Source organism: Leptonychotes weddellii, chromosome 7 (assembly GCF_054177405.1).
Source record: "Leptonychotes weddellii isolate Sample4059 chromosome 7, ASM5417740v2, whole genome shotgun sequence".
Lineage (NCBI taxonomy): Eukaryota > Metazoa > Chordata > Mammalia > Carnivora > Phocidae > Leptonychotes > Leptonychotes weddellii.
The window spans coordinates 129926770-129950514 of NC_138375.1; the positions used below are offsets into that span (position 1 = coordinate 129926770).

General features: G+C 41.6%; 1 protein-coding gene across 4 annotated transcripts in view; it reads left to right on the forward strand.

Annotated features, from left to right (window-relative positions):
• Positions 1-23745, forward strand: part of CCDC112 (coiled-coil domain containing 112) — a 127232-nt gene that overhangs the window by 91171 nt on the left and 12316 nt on the right. For 2 of the 4 annotated variants that reach the window (XM_081827217.1, XM_081827220.1), the window contains exons 1-3: positions 6694-6955; positions 16931-17052; positions 20596-20717. In XM_081827217.1, the coding sequence (XP_081683343.1) occupies positions 6839-6955; positions 16931-17052; positions 20596-20717 (361 nt within the window). In that variant the 5' untranslated portion in view covers positions 6694-6838. Of the gene's footprint in view, positions 1-6693; positions 6956-16930; positions 17053-20595; positions 20718-23745 lie in introns of those variants that run through there. The other 2 variants (XM_081827219.1, XM_081827218.1) reach the window with 1 other exon arrangement.

A 23745-nucleotide genomic window follows, 5' to 3' on the forward strand; every position in this document is an offset into this window, starting at 1 on the left:
AAGCCATATTGTCTTTAAAAGTTTGTTAACTGGGGCGCCTGGGTGGCTCAGTCGTTAAGCGTCTGCCTTTGGCTCAGGTCATGATTCCTGGGTCCTGGGATCAAGCCCTGTGTCGGGCTCTCTGCTCAGCGGGAAGCCTGCTTCTCCCTCTCCCTCTGCCTCTCCCCTGCTTGTGCTCTCTCTCTGTATCTCTGTCAAATAAATAAAATCTTTAAAAGAAAAAAAAGAAAAGAAAAACTTAAGTAAGGATTGGTAGGGAATACAATGATGTGGAGCAAAATCGACTGTAAGATAAACTATTATTTTCACTATTTACTGTTATAATAATAATACCTATATAATATATAATAGTATATATATAATATATAATAGTAATAACTTGAGTGTGCGTGTGTGCGCACATGCTCTCTCTCAAATAAATAAATGAAATCTTTAGGAAAAAAAAGAAAGATTTAAAAAAAATAAAGAGGAATGGATTCACTGTCATGCTCCTTTTGCTTTTTGCTTCTGTAGCAGACATTGTAGGGGTCGCACCTCTGAGTTAACCCATCTACACTGACAGTTCCCACTTGGGCCCATGCCCCTCTGCTTCTTGGCTTAACGGCTTTCTCTGGGAGCTTGTTTGGTCCTTGTGTGTGGCAGCCTGTAAATACTGAAGTTTAATACCCACAGAGAAGTCTTCAACCGGAGAGTTTGGGGATTTGTTAGTTATCTCAGCTTCTCCATCCCTTGGTGGAGCAATTGTGAGGAACGTTCTGTCAGCTTCCTTAGGAGGTCCCTAGGTAGAGTGAATCTATGTGTCCCCAGCAATAACCACTAAAGCCTCTTTATAGGCTTTTCTCCCTTCCCTTACTTTCTCCACCCTCTCACTTGGCTTCTTGGGACCACCTCCCAAATAAGCCCCCTCCACTACCCAAGTCCTTGACTCATGATCTGATTTCAGGGAAACCTAAACTTGCAGTCTTCTTCCTTCTTCCTAGTTGGAATATAGTCATGAGAATTAGAAGGGAAGATACACCATGATTGTAGATAATATAATAGCATAAGTGGAAACTCTAAGAGAATCACTATAAATATAGTACCAAAACTAAGAGAGTTGATTAAAGTAGCAATATAAAAAACTAACAAAAATCTACTATCTTCATATATTCAAAGAATAACTAGTGAAATGATATGAAGGGAGGGGAAATCATGCTTATAGTTGCAATAAAAAACTTAGGAATAAACTTAAAGGAAAATATTTACTCTTCAAAGATGTGAAAGTAGACATGAACAAATGTAAAAGCATACCTTGTTCATGGTTAAGATAACTTATATAATACATATGTTAATTCTTCCCAAGTTAATAAATTTAATGTGATTTCAATAAATACCTGGATTTATTTTCCCCCAAAGTAGACTATTAATTCTTTTTTTTTAAAGATTTTATTTATTTATTTGAGAGAGAGAGAATGAGAGAGAGCAAGCACATGAGAGGGGGGAAGGTCAGAGGGAGAAGCAGACTCCCTGCCGAGCAGGGAGCCCGATGCGGGACTCGATCCAGGGACTCCAGGATCACGACCTGAGCCGAAGGCAGTCGCTTAACCAACTGAGCCACCCAGGCGCCCTAGGCTATTAATTCTAAATGAGAGGAATTAGACCTATAATATACTAAAACATTTTATAAAGACTCTATAATTTTAAAAGTGTATATTCATTGGTGCATAAATAGACACAGAATGATAGCATAGAAAATTCAGAATAGGAGCACCTGGGTGGCTGAGTTGGTTAAGGGTCCAACTCTTGATTTCGGCTCAGGTCCTGATCTTAGGGTTATGAGATTGGGGCCTGCATCAGGCACTGTGCTCAGCAGGGGTGAGGAGTCTGCTAGAGATTCCCTCTCCCTCTGCCCCTACCTCCACTTGTACTCACTCTCTCTCAAGTAAATAAATAAATCTTTAAAAAGAAAAGAAAATTCAGAATAGGACAATTATATGTGAAAAGTTAAGTGACACCTAAAATCAGTGGTGAAAATATACTGTTTTTAATAAATGTTGTTGGCATAACTAGATAGCCATTTGGGAAAAAGCAAAATTGGATCTGTATCTCACACTGGATATCAAAATGAAATCCAAATAATCTAGATATCTACATGTAAAAAGTGAAACCACACAAAAAAACAAGAATTCATTTCTTTACAAACTTGGAGTGAGAAAAGCCTTTCCAACTATGATTATAAATCCAGAAGCATCAAAGACAATTCTAAAATATTGACAAATTTGACTACATAAAAATAAAAAGAACTTGTTCAAAGCAAAAAAAAAAGCAAAAATCACAAAACAAAAACCTAGAAGAAAATATTTGCAATTTATACCACAAAATTATATCAGAATCACCTAACTGATAAAGAGCTCTTTAAAAAAAAATGGAAAGAGAAGCCCAAATGCCAATGGGGAGAGAATGTGAATAGACAGTTCAAAGAAAAGGAAAGTCGATATCCTTCCACTTGTGAAAAAAGGCTGACCTTCACTCCTAAGAAAAAGGCATATTAAAATTACTGAAAGAGGGCGCCTGGGTGGCTAAGCGACTGCCTTCGGCTCAGGTCATGGTCCCGGAGTCCTGGGATCGAGTCCCACATCAGGCTCCCTGCTCGGCGGGGAGCCTGCTTCTCCCCCTGACCCTCTCCCCTCTCATGCTGTTTCTCTCTCCCTCTCTCTCTCAAATAAAAAATAAATAAATAAAATAAAATTACTGAGAGATATCATTTTCCACCTATTCTGATTGTCAAAAATCCAAAAAGTTGAAAAAATAAAGTGATAAAGAAACAGGCATCCTCAGGCTTTGCTAGTGGGAGTGCAAAATAATACAACTTCTATGGAAAGGAATTTAGCAATACCTGTGTTGTGTTTTCATTCATCTTTTGACTCAGCAATTCTACTAAAGATATGCTTCCCCAATATGAAATACTGATGAATCATTACTTTTAACAGCAAAAGATTGTAAAGTAACCCATATATCAATCAGTAGAGGACTGGTTGAATAAAACAATGAGTATGATGCATTAAAAAAAAAAAATGAGGACGATTTCTGTGAACTGATACCAAGTGAGTTCCAGGAGATACTGTTAGGTGAAAAACGTAAAGTGTGGAGGATTATATGTAATATGTGTTATGAGCTGAACTGTGTCTTTCAAAGAGATGCTGAAGTCCTAACGCCGAGTACCTGCAAATGTGAACTTACTTGGAAATAGGATCTTTGCAGTTGTAGTCAAGGTAAGGTCCTACTGGATTGGGATGAACCCTAATCCAGTGACTGCTTATAAGAAGAGGAAAATTTGGGCACCTGGGTGGCTCACAAAACTGTCAAATACAGTAAATACTCTGATCGGCTGTCTAGTGCAGGACATAGTCTAAGGGCAAAAAGAACACAAAAATGGTTTTAAAATTTCACTCAGTAGGTTTACCGTTAGTGGACATATTAGAACTATAATTTGAAAGTATGCAATTGTTGCAAGAAAACGCAAACAAGTACTATGTTGATAGTGTAAGGAGCCAAGATTTTCAGTGCAAGAGAAAAGAAATGCAAATACAAAAGGGGTTAAGGAAAGGCAAACCTCTGATATTAAATTAGAATTGGTACAAAATGTAAGAAATGAAACCGTGCAATACGAATATATTTTGTAGCTCTGATCTCTGAAAGGGCCTGGACGTGAGGACCCAGGCAGCTGCCTGACCTCGTTGCAGAGGTCTGCTCTGGTTTTCTGTTGGTGGGATTCTTAATCCCTTCTCGGAACTTCCCATCGTAACAAATTGCTGAGAGTCTGCAACAGCAGGTGTCCTGCTTGTGCATGCGTTCCCTTAGAGTATCCATGCTGCTGCTGCCCCTGCGGAGACCCCTGAACTGAAGTTCTTGATGGCCTGATTTCCCCTGAGGCTGCCAGATGTTTCCAGACTACCAGTTACAGGGGCTCAGGTGGTGCTATAGCAACAGACCTCATTTTGGACAAAATGTGCGTCTATAGGGAGGTTTTACCTTCGCAATACACCCACGCTGCCTACTTCCTCCTACTTAGTGGGGAGAGGAGAGGGAGCCCATCTTCTGTCTCCACATCTGCCAATGACCTTGTGCTGCAACTCTCCAGTCAGGAAGAGCCCACGCCCCTCTCAAAGACGGACATTTCCCCTTGTGTCCTGGACTCCAGGGCACAGACACCCTCCACTCGTCTTCACCTTGAAACCCGACACATCTTCCAGCAACCGCCTCATTTGTCTGATCACCTGTATCGCAAAACCATGGAAATCCCTGTCGTTTCTATTCCTCACCTTCGACATCTCCTCAGTCCTCTCAGCGAGGCTTTGGTCCTCACCATCCCACTGCCAGGGCTCTTGCTGGGGGTGGCCGAGGCTTCCCTGTTGCCAAACCCAACCAGCATTTCTGTTTTCATCTCACTCAGCCTCCAGGCGGCAGACCACACCAGGTCTGTGATCATTCTCTCCTCCAAACACTTTTTTCTTCCATAGACTTCTGGTTTTCCTCTCTTCTCTGGGACCCCTCCTTCGGAGTCTCCCTCCTCCTCCTCCTCCTCCTCCTGTCCGTGTACCTATGTTGGAAGGCCCTAGGACTCAGGTCTCAGATTTCAATTTCTCCTCTGCCTGTGTGAGCTCATTCAGAGTTATGTAAAATATTGTCTACACGCAGGGGCACCTGGGTGGCTCAGTTGGTTAAGCATCCGACTCTTGATTTTGGCTCAGGTCACGAACTAGGGGTTATGAGATCGAGCCCCAGGTAGGGCGGGGAGTCTGCTGCAGGTTCTCTCTCCTTCTCCCTCTGCCCCTCCCCTTGCTCGAACTCTCTCTGTCTCTCTCAAATAAATAAATAAATCTTTAAAAATAAAATGAAATATTTTCTGCATGCAGATGAAGACCAAAGTCACATCTTTAGCTCCAGTCTCTCTCCTGGCTCCAGAAACATTTTATCCAGCTACCTGTTCAACTTCTCTGCCAGGATGGTCTCTGGAGTCAGGCTGCCTAGGTTTGTATCCTTCTGTGAAAAGGAGATAATTGCAGTACCTACTTCACTGGGTTACTTAGAACAGTGCGAACACAGTAAGTGCTCAGTAAATACCCTATTTGTTTACTTGTTTAAATTTCCTAGAAGTTAGAAAGAAGGAACCTGTGTATGTGTGTGTCCGCGCATGTGCACGCGTGTCTAACTCTACAATGAATTCTAAAGGCCTAGAACAGTGCCTGGCATCTAGTAGGAACTGGGTATTGATTGAATGAGCAAAGGGATGAATGAATGAATCCATTTCTTTAGAAGAGGAAAAGGCGGTGCGCCCGGGAACCAGGCGAATTGCCGCTGGTTGCCTGTGTTTTAACTACAGGAGTCATCTATGGCTTTTTTCCAACCTCCCGACACAGTTCTCTTTGAAATCTCTCTTCTTATTGACCAAGTGTGGCATTTCTGCCTCTGGTATCTGACAGTGTGGGGCATGCCCTGTTTCGTTTCTTTGAAAGTGTGAAATATAGTTAACTGTTCAAGCCCATAAATAAATGCTTTTTCACTTAGACTCAGTTTCACCAGCGCTTAGTAGGAACCTAGAAAGAAGTTCTATTACGTAAAATAGCTCTATGTATCTATAGAGCTCTATCTATATATGACACAAACAAGTTTTATTTATTTATTTATTTATTTATTTATTTATTTATTTATTTAACTGACAGAGAGAGACAGCTAGAGAAAGAACACAAGCAGGTGGAGTGGGAGAGGGAGAAACAGGCTTCCCGCCAAGCAGGGAGCCCGATGCGGGGCTCGATCCCAGGACTCTGGGATCATGACCTGAGCTAAAGGCAGCTGCTCAACCAACTGAGCCACCCAGGTGCCCCATGACACAAACAAGTTTGACAGTAAAAGGTGGGTAGGGGAGCGGAGGTGAATGAGGGGTCTAGAAAGATGTTGCTGAATAAAAGTAGACAAGTGCACGGGAAAAGTTTACACAAACCCGCAGCGGCGCAGTGAGGCTCTGGCCGATCGCCCCGCCCCGCCCCCCGGCCCCGCCCTTTTCTGTGCCCCGGCCCCGCCCTGCCCGCGCTCTGGCCCAGCTCAGAGCTCGTTCCGGCCCCGCCCCACATCTTGGCCCCGCACCTCCCTGACCCACCCTGCACTCAGGCCCTGCCCCACATCTCGACCCCTCCAGCGCTCCCGCCTCGTCCTGAACCCCGGACTCGCTCCTTGCTCCCGCCCCGCCCAGCACTCTGGCCCTGCCTAGCATCCCCGCAGAGCCCCGCTCTGTCTCCCGACCCCGCCCCATCCCTCGGCCGCCTTGCACTTCGGCCCTCCTCCGCCCCGGCCCCGCCCCACATCTCGGCCCCGCCCCGTGCTCCGGGCCGCCCAGCCCCGCCCCACACTTCGGCCCTGCCCCACATCTTGGCCCTGCCCCTCCCTGACCCACCCTGCACACAGACATCTCCACCCCGCCTGCGCTCCCGCCTCGCCCAGAGCCCCGGCTCCGCCCAGCGTTCCGGCTCCGCCCAGCGTTCCGGCCCCGCTTTTTCTCCCGGCAGAGCCCCGCCCCGTCCCCCGGCCCCGCCCTACATTCCGGCAGAGCCCCGCCCTGCCCGCCCTGAACTCCGGCTCGGCCGCGGCCGGCAACTTGGCAGAGCCCCGCCCCGAGCCCCGGCCCCGCCCCGCGCCCCGGCCCCGCCCCATATCGGCCCCGCCCTGCGCCTTGGTTCTGCCGTGCTCTGCGTCCCGCGGAGCTCCACCGTGCCCGGAACGGTCTGCAGGACCAGGAGCTCCCGCGGCCGGAACCCTCTGGCCCCGGGTGGCCGCTGCGGCCCGAGCAGCTTGGCGAGGAAAGATGGCCGCCCTGACGACGGTCGTGGTGGCGGCAGCGGCCACCGCGGTAGCCGGGGCTGTGGCGGGGGCGGGCGCGGCCACCGGGAGCGGAGTGGGAGCAGCGCAGGTGCCGCAACAGGTAAATCGAGACGGGCCAGAAGCCTCTCAGGCAGCGGGCGTGGGCCTGACTGAGGAGGCTGTGGGTGCCGGGGGCGGGACGGGGTCCCGGCCCTCGCCGAACAGGTGTCCTCTGCAGCGCGGTTCCGCAGGCGGGAGGCGCGGCGCTCGCCTCCCTTTGCTCGCGGCCTGGCCCACGCCCGGCGTTGTGCTTTGTTGGCTTGTGCGTTTAACTGCTTCTCCAGAGCCACCTCCATGTGGTTTTGGAATCGAGGAAAGATCTGGGTGGAAACCCGGGCTCTGCCGCTTCTTAGCCTTGTGATGAGAACATATCCTCTCCGCGACTCAATGCCTTCTGCAAAAACTGGATCCGGTAACTGCACCTTACGGAGCCGCGGTCCTTGTGTCTGGGAAGGCCCTGGCACAGTGCTTGGTTGGAGAGAGATTCGGTGCCCAGGAATTGGCTGCTTTGTTATTGTACCTGCGTTGGGAACACAAGGAGGAATAAATACGGGGTGGTCCGAGGCAGATGTGTTTCCAGAGATCTGCCTCGGACCCCTTTGTCTGGCAGCGTGGACCACAGGATCCTCAAGAATGGTTGGATCCAGTTGCTTAAGCCAAGACCTTCACTGCTCTCATTGTCTCACAGCCCACACCCAAAGCGTGGGCAATTCCTCCATGTTCTACCTGCAGAGTAAATCGGGAATCCCACTCTTCACACCTCCCAGTGCCACTGTCTTTGTCCACGCCATCATTTCCCCCCGGGCCAAAATACTTTCCTAGTTGGTTTCTGTTCTAACACTCTTGTCTTCCTAAAGTATTCACAACAGCCAGGGTGATTCAGTCCAATAATGACACTCTTCTGCTCAGAACCCTCATAGTCAAAGCCAATGTCCATGGTCTACAGGGCCTGTGAGCTACCCCCACCATCTCCCTGTTAGCTCTTCTCCAGTCCCCTGCTCTAAGTCGGCTGCAACCATACCCGCCTCCTGGTTGACCCTCAGAGAGGCCTAGTTCTCTCCTACCTTATAAGCTTTGTAATTGCTGTTCCCTTTGCTTGAAATGCTCTTCCCTCCTGGTTCTATGGCTAGTTGTGTTTCTTTCACTTAACTTTGTTCAAATGCCATCAGCCCAGTGATTCTTTTCATGACCTCCCTAAACTGAATCCCCTTACCGAGCATGCCCTCTTCCCTTTTCTGGTTTTATTTTGCTCCATATCATTTATTATTATATGCTCAATTACATATTTTTATTTTTCTCCACACCTCTGCCCCCACCATGGGAATGTAAGCTGTAGGAAGGCAGAAACGTTTGGAAGTCTTATTCACTATTGTGTTCCCAGTTCCACTCTTGAGTTTAGTCCTGGAACATAGTAAGCACTCGCTAAATATTTGAGGACCAATCCAAACCTAAAGGAAGGCCGTTGTGAGCTGAGGACAGGTTCCATCCTTTTCTTCCTCTAAGGGAGTATAGCGATTTTCTGTCTTTACTTGTATGAGCTCAGGAAATTCCACCTCAGGCAAATGTTTTCACACATCCTCTGTAATTCTCTTTATTATTCTAACTCTGGCCCAAATGTCTCAGGGGGGGAAAAAAGTAAAATATATAAAAATACATAATGCATAAAATATTTTAAAGATAATTTTTAACATTTTGTTTAATGTATGATCCTAGTGGTTTAGCCATCTTTCTGGCTTTCTCCATGAAACCTTTCTGGCTTACTCTGGTTCAAATTCTTATAACCGTGTTTTGCCTCCTGGTTTGCATTTCTCACAAGTTACGTAATATTGTTATTGATGAACCTTTTCATCACTCCCTTCTGGTGATCCTCAGAGGTTTGCCTTTCCAGGGCATGGACCAAAATCACCTGTGGAGCTGTTTCAAATGTTTTATCTGTTCCTGACGTTTAGCAAAGTCTGGAGATGTTTTTGGTTGTCAGGACTGGGGCAGGGATGGGTTGTGTGGGCTACTAGCATCTAGCGAGTAGATGCCGAAGGACAGCCCCCCCACAGCAAAAAAATTATCTAGTCCAAAATGTCAGGCGTGTTGAGGTTGACACCCTGCTTTCTGTGCTCTCATCATTTTAGGGAAGGCGGAGCCTCGTAGTTGATGACGACAACAGTAACAGAGTAGACTCTCGAGGGTGTTTGGACTTTAAACAAGGAATTAGAATCACAGCTGTACCATATTGAGGTTTTTGAGGATTTTAACTATATGTTATCCATCTTTGGACTTCCCTCAGTATACCACACACATACCTACACACTCAAATTCTCAGCCTACCGTTGAACTTGAATATTTGTCGTATGATTGAGTGAATGAATATTCCCACTGACCCTAATAGTGAAACCAACTAATGTTTTCTTGAGGAGAGATTTTCCTGATGACAACCTCATGATGTAAGAGATGTTCACTAAAATACTTGAAAGTCCTGTATTAGTCTGTTAGGGTATACATAACAAAATACCACAGACTGGGTGGCTTACACAATAGAAGTTAATTTCCTCACAGTTCTGGAGGCTAGAAGTCCAAGATCAAGGTGCTGCCAGGATTGTTTGGTGGTGTAAGGTCTCTCCTTGGCGTGTAGATAGCTGCCTTCTCATGTGTCCTCAGGTGGCCTTTCCTCTGTGCACGCGTAGAGAGAGAGATCACCGATGTCTCCTCCTCTTATAAGGACACTAGTCCTGTTGGAATAGGACCTCACCCTTATGACCTCATTTAACTTTATTACCTTTTCAAAGGCCGTATCTCCAAATATAGTCACAAAGGGGGGTTAGGGCCTCAATGTATGAATTGGGGGGGGAACATAAATTAGTCTATAACAGTTCTTTTAAGTTATTTTGGAGAAATTATCTTTGAGGTTTTAGAAACATTTTATATTTTATTTTATTCTACAACCTCCTTAGGGTGTGGAACCCTATAAATTTCTTACCCATATTGAAAAGTAATACCATGCCCTGTCTGTCCTTTCTAATATTTGCATATTACTTGTTTTGTTTTGTTGTGTTTTCTTTTTAAGATTTATTTATTTACTTGAGAGAGAGACAGAGATAGAGAGCACGAGCGGGGAGGAGAGGGAGAAGCAGGCTCCCCGCTGAGCAGGGAGCCTGGTGTGGGGCTCAGTCCCAGGACACCAGAATCATGACCTGAGCCAAAGGCAGACGCTTAAATGACTGAGCCACCCAGGTGCCCCAAGTATATTATTTGTTGATAATCCCCCTCACTATTGCCTTTCAAGACTGAAGACCACAAATCTCTCTACCTTCCTCTCAAATGCCATTTCCCTCTTAATCATTTTAATACTTGAATTATGAGTTTTTAAAGGTATTTCTAACAGTGTCACACTAATGTATGGCTCTGCTTTAAACCATGATAGGGCTGTGTCTTCTGTTTTGTTTTGTTTGTTAAGTGAACTTCCCTCTGACGGCCTACATGTTAGGGCCCTTGGCTGCTTAGAGTAGTCCTTCAGTAATAACTACATTCCTTCTCTGACTTGACATGATTATTCACAAGGAATTTCCTCTAGAAGATCACACACATGCATAGGGTTATGTCCATGTTTAGGTGTGGTAGGCTGAATAATGGCCCCCTCAAGCATATTCACATTCTAATCCCCAGCACCTGTGACCCTGTGACCTTGCATGGTTAAAAGGGACTTTGCAGATGTGATTGAATTAGGTATCTTAAAATGGGGAGATTATCCTGGATTATCTGTGTAAGCCTAATGTATTCACAAAGGTCCTTATAAGAGGAAGGCAGAAGGATCAGAGCCAGTGGTAGGAGATGTGACAAGGGAAGCAAGAGGATGCAGTGATGTGAGGAAGGGGCACGAGCCAAGGATGAAGGTGGCTTCTAAGAGCTGGAAAAAAGTGTGGAAGTAGATGCTCCTCTGAAGTCTCCAGAAGGAGCACAAACCTGCCAACACCTTAATTGTAACTGGGCCTCCAGAACTGTGAGAGAATAAATTTGTGTTGTTTAAGCCAGCAAGGTTGTGTTAAACTAACCTGTAGTAAGTAGTAGGAAACCAGTACACCAGGGAGGATCTGAGAAAGCCCTAAGCCTTCATCTTTGGCTGGCCTTGAAGCTCTGCGCAAGTGACGAAGGCTAAGGTTGACTTGCAAACTGCCTGCCTCCATGTCGAAGCTTCATGTCCTGGTATGCACACAGACCCCCTCAGCAAGGGCTGGGAGATGTATTGGTTCACGGCAGCTAGGAAGACCTATGACCAGTCAACCATTAGGTGACAACTGAGCTAACCAAGCAGAGGTTTCAGTGCCACACAAACAAACAATAGAGACTTTGCAGAATCAGTGCAGGAAGTTGACTAAACAAACGGCAACAACAACAAAGCTTGGGGTTGGAAGAGAATCTCAGTTTCAGAATTAAATTATGTTTTCTTAATATAATTGTTATATTTATAATATAATATAATAATTATATAGCAATATAATATTTAATTATATTAACCAAATTATAGTTTTTAAACATCAAGTTTTTAACAAAAAAAAAATGAGACATGCAAAAAACGAGGGAAGTATGGTTCACACACAAGAGAATTTTTTTTTTAAGCGGTAAAAAGAAGCTATCTCAAAAGAAGACTAGATATTGGAAATAATAGACAAAAACTTTAAATAAGCTGTTTTAAATTCATTCAAAAAACTAAAGGAAACCATGGCTACAGAACTAAAAGAAAGCATGAGGATAGTTTCTCACCAAATTAAAAATACCTATAAGGAGATTTAAATTGTTTTAAAAAATCAAATAGAAATTCTGGAGTTAAAAAGTACAAGAACTCAAATGAAAAGTTCATTAGAGGGCCTCAGCATCTGATTTGAGCTTCAAGATTCAAGGAAACTTGAAGATAGGCCAATTCAGATTATCCACACTGAGGAACAGAAAGAAAAAAAGAAAAATGAACAGAGCCTCAGAGTCCTGTGAGACATCATGAAGGTCATACATACCGAGAGTCTCAGAAGGAGAGGAAAGAGAAATGGGGAGGGGCAGAATATTAGAAGAAATAATGGCTGAAAACATCCCTAATTTTTTTTTAAGTAGGCTCCACACCCAGGCTTGAACTCACAACGACCCTGAGATCAAGACCTGAGCTGAGATTGAGAGTCAGAGGCTTAACCGACTGAGTGACCCAGGTGCCCTGAAAACTCCCCAAATTTGATGAAAAATATTAATCTACATATTGTTAGAGCTTGATGAACTCCAAGTAGAGTAAACTCAAGAGATCATACCTGGACACTTCATAATCAAACTGTTGGAAGACAAAAACAACAAAAAACTTGAAAGCACCAAAAGAGAAGCAATTCGGCACATACAAGGAATCTTCAATAAGATTAACAGCGGACTTTCTCATCAGAACCTTGGATTCCAGGGGCGCCCGGGTGACTCAGTCGTTAAGCGTCTGCCTTCGGCTCAGGTCATGACCCCAGGGTCCTGGGATCGAGCCCTACATTGGGCTCCAGCCCTACATTGGGCTCCCTGCTTAGCGGGAAGCCTGCTTCTCCCTCTCCGACTCCCCCTGCTTGTGTTCCCTCTCTCACTGTGTCTCTCTCCATCAAATAAATAAATAAAATCTTTAAAAGAAAAAAAAAAAACCCAGAAACCTTGGATTCCAGAAGGCAGTGGGATGACATAGTCAAAGTGCTGAAAGAAAAGGACTGTCAACCAAGAATTCTATGCCCACCAAAATTATTCTTTAAAAATGGAAAAATTAAGACATTTCCAGACAAACACTAACATATGCCAGCATATATGCCTTACAGGAAGTATTAAAGGAAGTCCTTTAAACTGAAATAAAAAGACTACATAAAAATTCAAATCCACATGAAGAAGAGGATGAATAAAGAGTACTGGTAAGTAAACAGGGAGGTAAATATAGAAGTCAGTATAAATATATTTTTTTGTTTCCTAACAAACTTTTTTCAGAATATAGAGGAGGGAACATTTTTCAACTCATTCAACATTTTTCAGCTCATTATTTTTACCCTGATACCACAATCAGACAAAGAAAACACAAGAAAGAATATAACAAACTAGTATTTCTTATGAATATAGATGCAAATTTCCCAACAAAATACTAGCAACCCAAATCTAACAACATATGAAGAGGATTACATACCATGATCAGTTGGGATTTGTTCCAGACATGCAAGGTTAGTTCAGCACATGAAAATCAATCAGTGTAATACAACTTATTAATAGAATAAAGGACAAACGACATGATCATCTCAATAGATGTAGAAAGAGCAATTTACATGATCCAACACCTTTTTGTGATTAAAACAAACATTCAACAAACTAGCAATGTAAGAGAACTCCTCAGTCTGATACAGGCATCTATAAAATGCCCACAGCTGATTTAATGGCAAAGGATTAAAAGCTTTCCACAGGGGCACCTGGGTGGCTCAGTCAGTCAAGCATCTGCCTTTGGCTCAGGTCATGATCTCAGGATCCTGGGATCGAGCCCCACGTCGGGCTCCCAGCTCAGTGGAGGATCTGCTTCTCCCTCTCTCCCTGACCCTCCTCCCTGCTTGTGTGCTCTCTCACTCTCAAAATAAAAAATTAATAATAAATAAATAATAAAAAAATTTTAAAAATTTTTTAAAAAGCTTCCCACATAAGATAAGGAACAAGACAAGAATGTCCATTCTCACCACTTATTCACTGGAGATTCTAGCAAAGGCAATTAGGCAAGAGAAACAAATTGGAAAAGAAGTAAAACTATCCTTATTTGCAGGTGGCATGATTAGTGTATAAAAAATTCAAAGGATCCATGTAGAAATTACTAGAGCAAATAAATTCAGCAAGATTGAAGGATAAAAAAGCAATCAATAAAAATCAGTTTTAATTCTATATACTAGCAATGGACAATTCAAAAATGGAATTAAAATAATTCTGTTTACAGTAATATCACAAGAATAAAGTACATAGGAATGTAAATTCATTGTTAAATTACAAAAGAAGTACAAAGCTTACACTCTAAAAATTCCAAAACATCATTGAAAGAAAGGAAGGAAGACTTACATCATTGGGTATTTGAGGTTTATGAATATGAAGAGTTAAGACGGCAATACTCCCCAGATTGATTTACAGGGTTAAAATCCCTGTGAAAATCTAAGTTGTCTTTTTGTGCATACATTGATAAACTGATCCTAAAATTCATATGGGAAATGCAAGGGTCCCAAAATAGCCAAAACAATCTTGAATCTTAACTTTGTTAAGTTGGAGGACTCATACTTCCTAATTTCAAAGCTTACTACAAAGCTATAGTAATCAACTGTGTGGTACTGGCATAAGGATAGACATACAGATCAGTGAGAGTTAACAGGTAAACCCTATGTTTAAGGGCAGTTGATTTTCAACAAGGGAGCCAAGATAATTCAATAAAGAAAGAAGATTCTTTTCAACAGGTGGCGTTGGAATAACTGGGTATGTACATACAAAACAGTGAAGTTGGACTCCTGCCACACACCATATATAAACATTAACCCTAAATGGATGGAGACCTAAATATAAGAGATAAAACTATAAAATTCTTAGAAGAAATGTAGATGTGAGTCTTCATGACCTTTCTTCTGTAGGATATCTAATGCACAAGCAGCCCAAGATAAAATGGATAGATTGGGCTTTATCAAAATTGAAAATATTTGTGCTTTGAAGGATATTATCAAGAAAATGGAAAGACGGCTCAGGGAAATTGGGAAGGTATTTGCAGGTCTTTTATCTGATAAGGGAGTTATATCCCCAATATATAAAGAATGCTTCCAACTCGACAATAAAAAGACAACCCGATTTTTATTTTTTTATTTTTATTTTTTAAAGATTTTATTTACTTGAGAGAGAGTGTGCATGAGCTGGGAGAGTGCTGAGCAGGGAGCCTGACGTGGGGCTCGATCCCATGACCCTGGGATCATGACCTGAGCCAAAGGCAGATGCTTAACCAACTGAGCCACCCAGGCGCCCCAACAACCCAATATTTAAAATGAGAAAATAAAACATAGAGTTAACCTATGATCCAAAAATTCCACTGTGAATTGTATGCTCAAGAGAAAGTATATTCATACTAAAACTTGTACACAAATGTTCATAGTAGCATTATTCATATTGGCCAAATAGTGCAAATAACCCATTGTCCATCAACTGATGAATGGATAAACCAAATACAGTAGATCCATACAATAGAATATTATTCAGATATAAAAAGAAATGAAGTACAGATTTATGGTACAATGTAGATGAATATTGAAAACATTATGCTAAGTGAAAGAAGCCAGACATAAAAGGTTACACATTGTGTGATCCCATTTATGTTAATTGTCCAGAACAGGCAAATCCATGGAGTCAAAAATAGATTAAATGATTGCCAGAGGCTTGTAGGGAAGAGGGGTGGAAGTATGATGGGTATGGGATTTCTTTTTGGTATGATGGAAATTTTCCGGAATTAGATAGTAGTGATTTTGCACACATTTGTAAATATCTTAAAAACCATTGAATTGTACACTTTAGATGGATATACTTATGGTAATGTGAATTGTATCTCAGTGAAAAAAATATTTCCTGAATTCATTACTTTTTTTTTTTTTTTAGCTTGCGCCTAGAAATGTAAAGCCTTGTTTCCTTTCTGTCTCATCTACATCAATCTGTCAGCGATTCCTCTTGGTTATAGATGCAAAATCTATTTAGTCTTACTTCTTTTTTTTTTCAAAGATTTTATTTATTTATTTGACAGAGAAAGACACAGCGAGAGAGGGAACACAAGCAGGGGGAGTGGGAGAGGGAGAAGCAGGCTTCCCGCGGAGCAGGGAGCCCGATGTGGGGCTCGATCCCAGGACCCTGGGATCATGACCTGAGCCGAAGGCAGACGCTTAATGACTGAGCCACCCAGGTGCCCCTACTTCATTTTTTTTTTTAAAGATTTTATTTATTTGAGAGAGAGAGAGAACAGGGGGAGGAGCAGAAGGGGAGGGAGAGGGACAAGCAGATTCTGCCCTGAGCGTGGAACCAGACATGGGACTCAATCCTAGGACCCGGAGATCCTTCTTTTTCTATCCGTGCCATCCCAGTGGTCCTAGACACCATCATTCCTCATCTGTTCCAGCTACTTCCTTGATCCTTCTGCTTCCAGTCCTGCTTTACCTCCTCCCCCACCTCCCACCAATTTATTCTCCGAAAATGGCCAGAAAGAATTTCTTCAAAAATTACATGTGTCATGGTATTCTCCTGCTCAAAACTCTTGAGTAAAATCCAGACCCCCTAAGTGACTTAAAATGCCAGTGTGATAGGCCACGTACCTGCCTGTCTACCTTCATCTCCTACCAAGCTCCCCACCTTTACTAACATCATGTCACCTTAGCTCTTTTCTGCTTAAACCAGCCAAGGTCTTTCCTGCCCTGCGACTTCTGCACACTCTGGGCCTTCTGCCTGGGACCCCTTCCCCTACTATTTTTGACATGGCTGGCTCCAGTCTTCCTTAAGCGTCATCCCCTCAATAGAACCTCTGTGGCCGTTCTTACTGAAAAAAACAGTCCTTTAACTCATTATCTCCATCTCAGTCCTGTTTATTTCTTAAGTAGCACTTATTGCAATTGGTGTTTTTTAAATTAATGTTTGTTTACCCTTTTCGTGGTAAATCTGTTTCCCTCACCAGACTTTCAGCCCGGGGCCATATTGATGTGGGTCATCATTGTTTCTGTGGTGTCTAGTACACCACATGTCATAAGTGTTCGATACGTATTGCTAAATGACTGAAAGAATTAGATCTTTTTGTAAAAATCCCCAGAAACTTAATATTTCTTAATTTAGCATTTTAAGGTAGATATTCCTTCTTCCACAAATATATTTTTAAAAATTAAATAAGACAGGCCCCCAGATTGTCCCCCAAGAGACTTCATTATTATTACTGATGCTTTCTCTCTGAGAAAAATTCTGCCTTCATCTCTTGCCATTTTTATTATTGATGGTAAATTTGTTTTTGTTCTCTGTGTAGAATGATAGCTGTTTCGGTACTTCAGGTGGGATTCGTCCTTTTCACCTTCAAAACTGGAAGCAGAAAGTTAGTCGGACAAAGAAAGCAGAGTTCATGCGCACAGCAGAAAAATTAAAAAATCAGTAAGTATAAGAACATTATCTTCAATTAACATTACTAGCCGTGTTTTTGTGGACAGTATGGAGTTAATTCTACTCTACCCTCTCCAGTCCACATTAAGTTACAAAATTCTAGTCACTGACTTTCCCGAGATGAATGAGAAAGGCAGGGGTATGAAAAAGACAAATGATAACAGACTATTTAATATAAAGTTTTAAGTAGAGTTATTTTCACATATTATTTTGAATCTGTGTTTTAAGGGAAACAAAACAGTTATTTCTTTAGATCACATACATCAGTACATTTTCATTGCCCAACGTAAGCACTTGGTAACTATTTTTGAGGGTGTCAGTAGTTTTAATGAAGAGTCTGTATCCTCAAGTTATTTTTCTTGAAATGGCCTTTTAATTGATCTCCCTCCCTTGGTCTCCCCTTTCAGATCTGTCTTGCACATCATGACTAGAGTAACTGAGAAGTTGCCATTTATTTTAACTTTTAGAGTATGTGTATTTTTTTTCTTTTAATAGCCAGTGATATCTGTTGAATGTTCAACATTGTCAGCAGCACCATGATATGATAAATATTGTGCAGGATGATCAAAAGCATTAGAACTCATACCACCCGACCCTACCCTGCAGCTGAGAGCTTTTTACAAACACTGCTTTGAATTTGTACAATATCAATTTGCTAAAGAAATCAGGAGAAATGGAGCCTGTTGTAAGGAATGGTCTCAAGCCCTGGATTAGTGGCAGTTCTGTTTAGAAATTCTGCCAACAAAAAAGTATACTGTTTAAATTGTGAAACGTTATACCATACTGTAGCTTTGGGAGATTGAATGCTCTCCACATTGATATAATACTTATATTTTTAATACTCAGAATTTGGGAAAATACAATTTTATTTTATTTTTTATTTTGAAAATGCATGACTTTAGGTAGGACTGGACTGTAGGTTAGTGTTCTGGCTTATGTTTGTCCCTAGATAGGTAATCAGCCAAGTGGTTAATGGCCATGTCTATAGCAAACCAGTAGATTATGGTGGTGTAGAGCCTTTCTTTACCAGTATATATTGGTTTTACAGCTCTGATTAGGCTTTCTTCATCTTGTTATAAAATTTTGGAAAAACTCATGGAAAGAGTATTAGAAAAACCCGTTAATAGAGTGTCTCTGGCCAACAATTTTCATTGAATACAAAAAATCACAGTTCAGAATATAATTCTGGGTTTTTTTCAGTATAGGTAATAATATATTCACATGGTTCAAAAATCAACACACATTGAGGGGTGCACAGTGGAAAGTCTCTGTTTCACCCCGGGCCCCCGCCACCCACTTCTCTTCCCTTCAGATAGCCACTATTTTTAGTTTCTTTTGTATCCTTCCACAGGATTTTTATACGCTAGGAGAAAAGAAAAATACATATTCAGATTTTTCCTTTTTTATATAAATGGGAGCATACTGTACACACTACTCTGCATCTTGCTTTGTTTTGTTTTATTTTTAACTTAAGAGTATACCGAGGAATTGTTGATTTTGTCAGACAGGATCATGGCATTATAGTTAAGTATCCATAATCTCCAGAGATGCACACTCAGGTATGCTGGGGTGAAATTATATAATGTAGTGGATTTACTTTAGAATGCTTTAGTAAAAGGGAGAGAGAAAGAGAGATTAAAAAGGAGAAGAGCTAGGTGAACCGAGAGAGGTCTAATTGTCAAGCAAGAGTGGTGTGAGGGTACATAAGGGGAGTCACTCGATCACTCTCTACTTTTGGTTGTGTGACTAACATCTTCATATAAAACCTTTGTTAGAAGAAGAGTGTATCTCGGGAGCTCTTTCCCTGTCAGCACACAGAACCTGGTACTGCTTCGCTGTATTCCAGGGCGTGAATGCACCGTAATTTATGTAACCTGCCCCGTAGTGATGGACATTTAGGTTATAGTCAATCTTTGGCCATAATGAATCACAGTACCTACATAGGTCCACGTCATTTTGTGTATGTGGTGGTGCATCTTTAGGAAAAATTCCTAGAGGTAGAAATGCTCAGTCAAAGGCACATGGGTTTGCAGATGTAATAAATATTGCCAAACAGTGCTCCACAGGCAATTTGCAATTCCACGAATAATGTGTGAGAGGACCTATTTCCCCACAGTTTTGTCAACAGAATATGTATTTACACTTGTGATTTTTGCCAGTCTGATAGGTGTACGATGTTACTGTGGTCTAGTTTTACTTTGCATTTCTCCTATTATGAGTGAGGTTGAGCATCTTTTCCTGTGTTTAGCTATTTGTCTCCATTAGTACATTTTGAATGTCTTTACAGGTGAATATTTCTAATCCAGGAATCACAAAGCATAACTTACCGTCCTAGCATATTCCCTGTACATGTAGACATTTCTGTCTGACCCTATAATTTCCCTCACCTGCAACCAGAGCCTAGATGGGCTTCCCAGTCCTCAGCACAGGACTCCAGTAGCCATGCTCAGTCCTTAAGACTTGATATGTAGACTGAGATCTATTTGACAGCTCTGTCCTACCCTTTGCTTCCTCTCCCAAGCCCACATACTACGGTATGATCTTCTTAGCCTTTGAGGCAGCCAGGTAGGGCCCAGGGCAGTCCCATCTGTTTACCCCACTGAACTTTATAAATACTGACTTTTTTTTATGGATGGCAAATTGGAAAATATTGGGAAACTCTCTCTTAGATAGTCACCCCTCAGGTTGTATGAAATTAAGTCAATGGCCTGAGACGTTCCACCATTCATTAAATACAGGATTCCTGGAGAAGAATTTGTGTTGATTTCTGGAAGAAGAAAATAAATTTCTTTGTCCAACCAGAAACTCTTCTTGCTAGTATCTGTTTTGTCTTACCCCAGGGTTCAAGCTAACATTAGAACTCCTTACTGGTAGATGGACTAGATCCAAGAAGCAAAAATGACACAGAAGAAGCTTTGAAGTCCTTGTAGATGATATCCCTAATTATACCAAAATTCCTGTCTATGTAGATCGTTTGCTTCTTGAAATTTTAGTTTTATTAATTACGTTAATACACATTTCTGTAGTACATAGTTACTACGTGGAGGTGTGCCCTCATATAATTTAATCACAGCCCTGCTTAGGTAGTAGAGAGCTGCCATTACTCACATTTTAGTGAGGAGGAGGTTCACCCCAGGAGAGGGGAAAGGTCTTGGCTCCGTTTACAGACTAACTGTATCTCCTGTGGAAGGCAGCCGTCAGCAATGGTGGCTGCTTTGAGGCCACAATGAGACTGAGTTGGAATCAAGAGCCAAATTGCTATTGTATTTTCAAAGCCAGTGCATGACTGCCTTTTCTGAAACTCACATTTTGTAATTTAAACAGCAATTCAAATTACTCATGATTATAGTTGAACTTGACTCTTTTCTAACTACTACTTTGACTCCTTAGCCTTATTAATTCTCGTAATTATATTTGGGCTCTTTAGATGAATTAATCCATCCATAAGTACTGATTATAATGAGTGTCTTCATATTTTAAACAATTAAAAATATATTTAAATCACATTGATGCCATTTGTTTCTTTTCCTAAAGAGTTATTAACATAGAAAAAGATAAACACAGTCATTTCTGCAACCAAAAAAGTGACTTCAGAAGTGAGCATAGTATGCTGGAAGAATTGGAAAATAAATTGATTAACAGCAGGAAAACAGAAAGTAAGTTGAGTTCATGATGAGCTACAAACTGTTGAGTGACATCAAGTTGTAGTTGTTTTGCTTTGTCTTTGTGCTTTGTGTTATATTCTCCATTAAAATACTTTCTAGTTGGTAATAAGTCTGTCTTTTAGGGATTTGTATCTCTTTTTTCAGGTCACTATTTGGTCATTCGAACTGGATTGTTTTCTATGTACATTTCTTTGTCTTTAAGAGGAAAAAGAGGGTTTTGTTTTTTGGTTGCCAAACCAATTAATGCTATTAAAATTTCTTAAAATGAAGGGAAATCGGTTCCTGGGCTTTCCAGTCTTAGCTCATCACCCTGGTATTGTTGACTGAATAGGTCAACATCAGTGGAGGCAGAAGCTAGATTTCGTAGTGGTATGAAGTGGGGAAGGCACACAGCTGCTCAAACCCGAGTTCACTTGTCTGTGATAGAAAACCTACCATTTCCGCCTCAGGGGAGCGGTCTGTGCATCCAGTGAGGTAATATATGTGAAAGTACCCTATAAAGTGCACAATGAATATGTTCTGTTGTTGGTTACAGATATTCATCATTGTTAACAGTGTACTAAATGTTGCCCTTAAGAAAAGGATTCTGTAAAAATATATTGTTTTGTTGTAGATTTTATATGTTGCAAAATTTTTATGTTAGAATGAAAAAAACTGCTTAGCATTACATAAAGGAAAAATAATGGTTATCAGCTAAGCCTTATGAACTGTTAAGACTTATATAAAAATTACACTGCCTCTACTCCTTTATAGTCAGTTAAAAGAAATTCTTAATAAATGCTTTCTTTCAGAATATACGACTGTAGTATTGTAAAAAGTCATCTTCTGTCAGGTAGTGGCAAGAATCATTCTTCCTCTTCTGTTGGGATGACAGCAGGACCTAATATAATTACCAAATGTCCAGTTCTCCTCTTTGATTTATGGAGACATCTAAACATCCCTAGTTTAATATTTTTTACTTTCTCTCAGTTCTTTAATAGATGACTAAGAAACTGATCTCTTTTTTTTTAAAGATTTTATTTATTTGTTTGTTTGTTTATTTATTTATTTTAGAGAGAGAGCAAGAGTGTGAGCAGGGGGAGGGGAGGAGGGAGAGAAAGAATCTCAAGCAGACTCTCCGCTGAGCCAGAATCAAGAGTCAGACCCTTAACTGACTGAGCCACCCAGGCGCCCCGAGAGTGATCTTTCTATCTCTTGATCATGCCATTGTCGGAGCGTCTCCCTTCTGTGCATTCCCTTTTGTAAGGCAACTTTATTTCTGTCTTTTCATTTCCCATTATTGTACAGTGTCGCCTCTCTTTATTCACACTTGGTGTTCATCTTATCTAGGAGAGGAAGGAATGCGCTGTCCCAGTATAAGTTTTTAGACGTTTCTTCTTGCCATATTACAACTTAGAAGTAGTAAATACCTTTTCCTTGCCTCAAATATCATACCACAATTTTGGCCTGTGTTTATGTAATACTGTACTTAAAGGTTGGCCCATACATACTGTCAGTTCCAAATGAATAATTAAGGGATCATTTGCCCTATCGCAGTATCACTGCAATTGATCAAACTGTGACAAAAACAAAATAACAGAACTGTTTCCTACTTACTACACTTCGCTAGAGAAGTTGCCCAACCTACATTTCCAACAGTGAATGAATGAAATCCTATAAAATACATTGGACATGTTTCTGCTTTTATGGAACTCTTGAATTTTAATAGAAAGCAGAACAAATCCTGGGGCATCTGGCTGGCTCATTCGGAAGAGCATGCAACTCTTGATCTCAGGGCTGTGAGTTCAAGTCCCACATTGGGTGTAGAGATTGCTTAAATAAATAAATAAATTACTTTTAAGAAAAAATAGAACAAACCAAAGTCACATATACATGTGTGAGGTTTGTTTTGGATATTAGCACTGGCTCTGGGCCTATAGGTAAACTTAAAAAAAAAATAATTGGGTTTTTTTTTTTTTTGAGATTTTTTATTTATTTGTGAGAGAGAGAATGAGAGACAGAGAACATGAGAGGGAGGAGGGTCAGAGGGAGAAGCAGGCTTCCCGCCGAGCCAGGAGCCCGATGCGGGACTCGATCCCAGGACTCCAGGATCATGACCTGAGCCGAAGGCAGTCGCTTAACCAACTGAGCCACCCAGGCGCCCAAAAATAATTGGTTTTAAGGGGCGCCTGGGTGGCTTAGTCGGTTAAGCATCTACCTTTGGCTCAGGTAGTGATCTCAGGGTCCTGGGATCGAGTCCTACATCGGGCTCCTTGCTCAGCGGGGAGCCTGCTTCTCCCTCTCCCACTGCCTGCTACTCCCCCTGCTTGTGCTCTCACGCTCTCTCTCTTTCTCTCTGATAGATAAATAAATAAAATCTTTTAAAAAATTAATTGGTTTTAAGGACTTTGGGACAGCTGTTTGGTACTTCATGCTTATTTGTGGAAAACTTGCAATAAAGGAAGAGGGGGCACATAAAGTACCCAACAATGATAAAATAATATTATCATATGAATATATATATGAATATATGATACTGGCTTAATAATTTAAATAAACATTAAAGTAAGGTTATTACTTCAGAAAGAAAATACAAGAGAAGAATCCAGACTTTCTGCTGCTGATACAGAACATCTGAAAATGTCTTTGAGACCTTCATCTGGCTTTTACTGTGGGCCTAGCGTGTTACTTCAGACTAGCCCATTGGTTGAGCTTGGCAACCTGTAGCATATAGGTACCACTACATGGCAGCTGGGCACCTCCACAAGGCCATGACCGTGACACCAATGGGTCTCACCGACCCCTGTCATGGAGGATGTGTTTAGATGACATTAATTCTCATCAGGAAGTTTGTCAGTATGCATAGAATTAATATTGGGTAGACAGTTTTAGTATTCCGATGGTGGAGATCAAATTCTGTTTCCATAAATTATAACAGAAAGAAAAAAAAAACTTATTATTTTATTTATTTGCGAGAGAGAGAATGAGAGACAGAGAGCATGAGAGGGAGGAGGGTCAGAGAGAGAAGCAGACTCCCTGC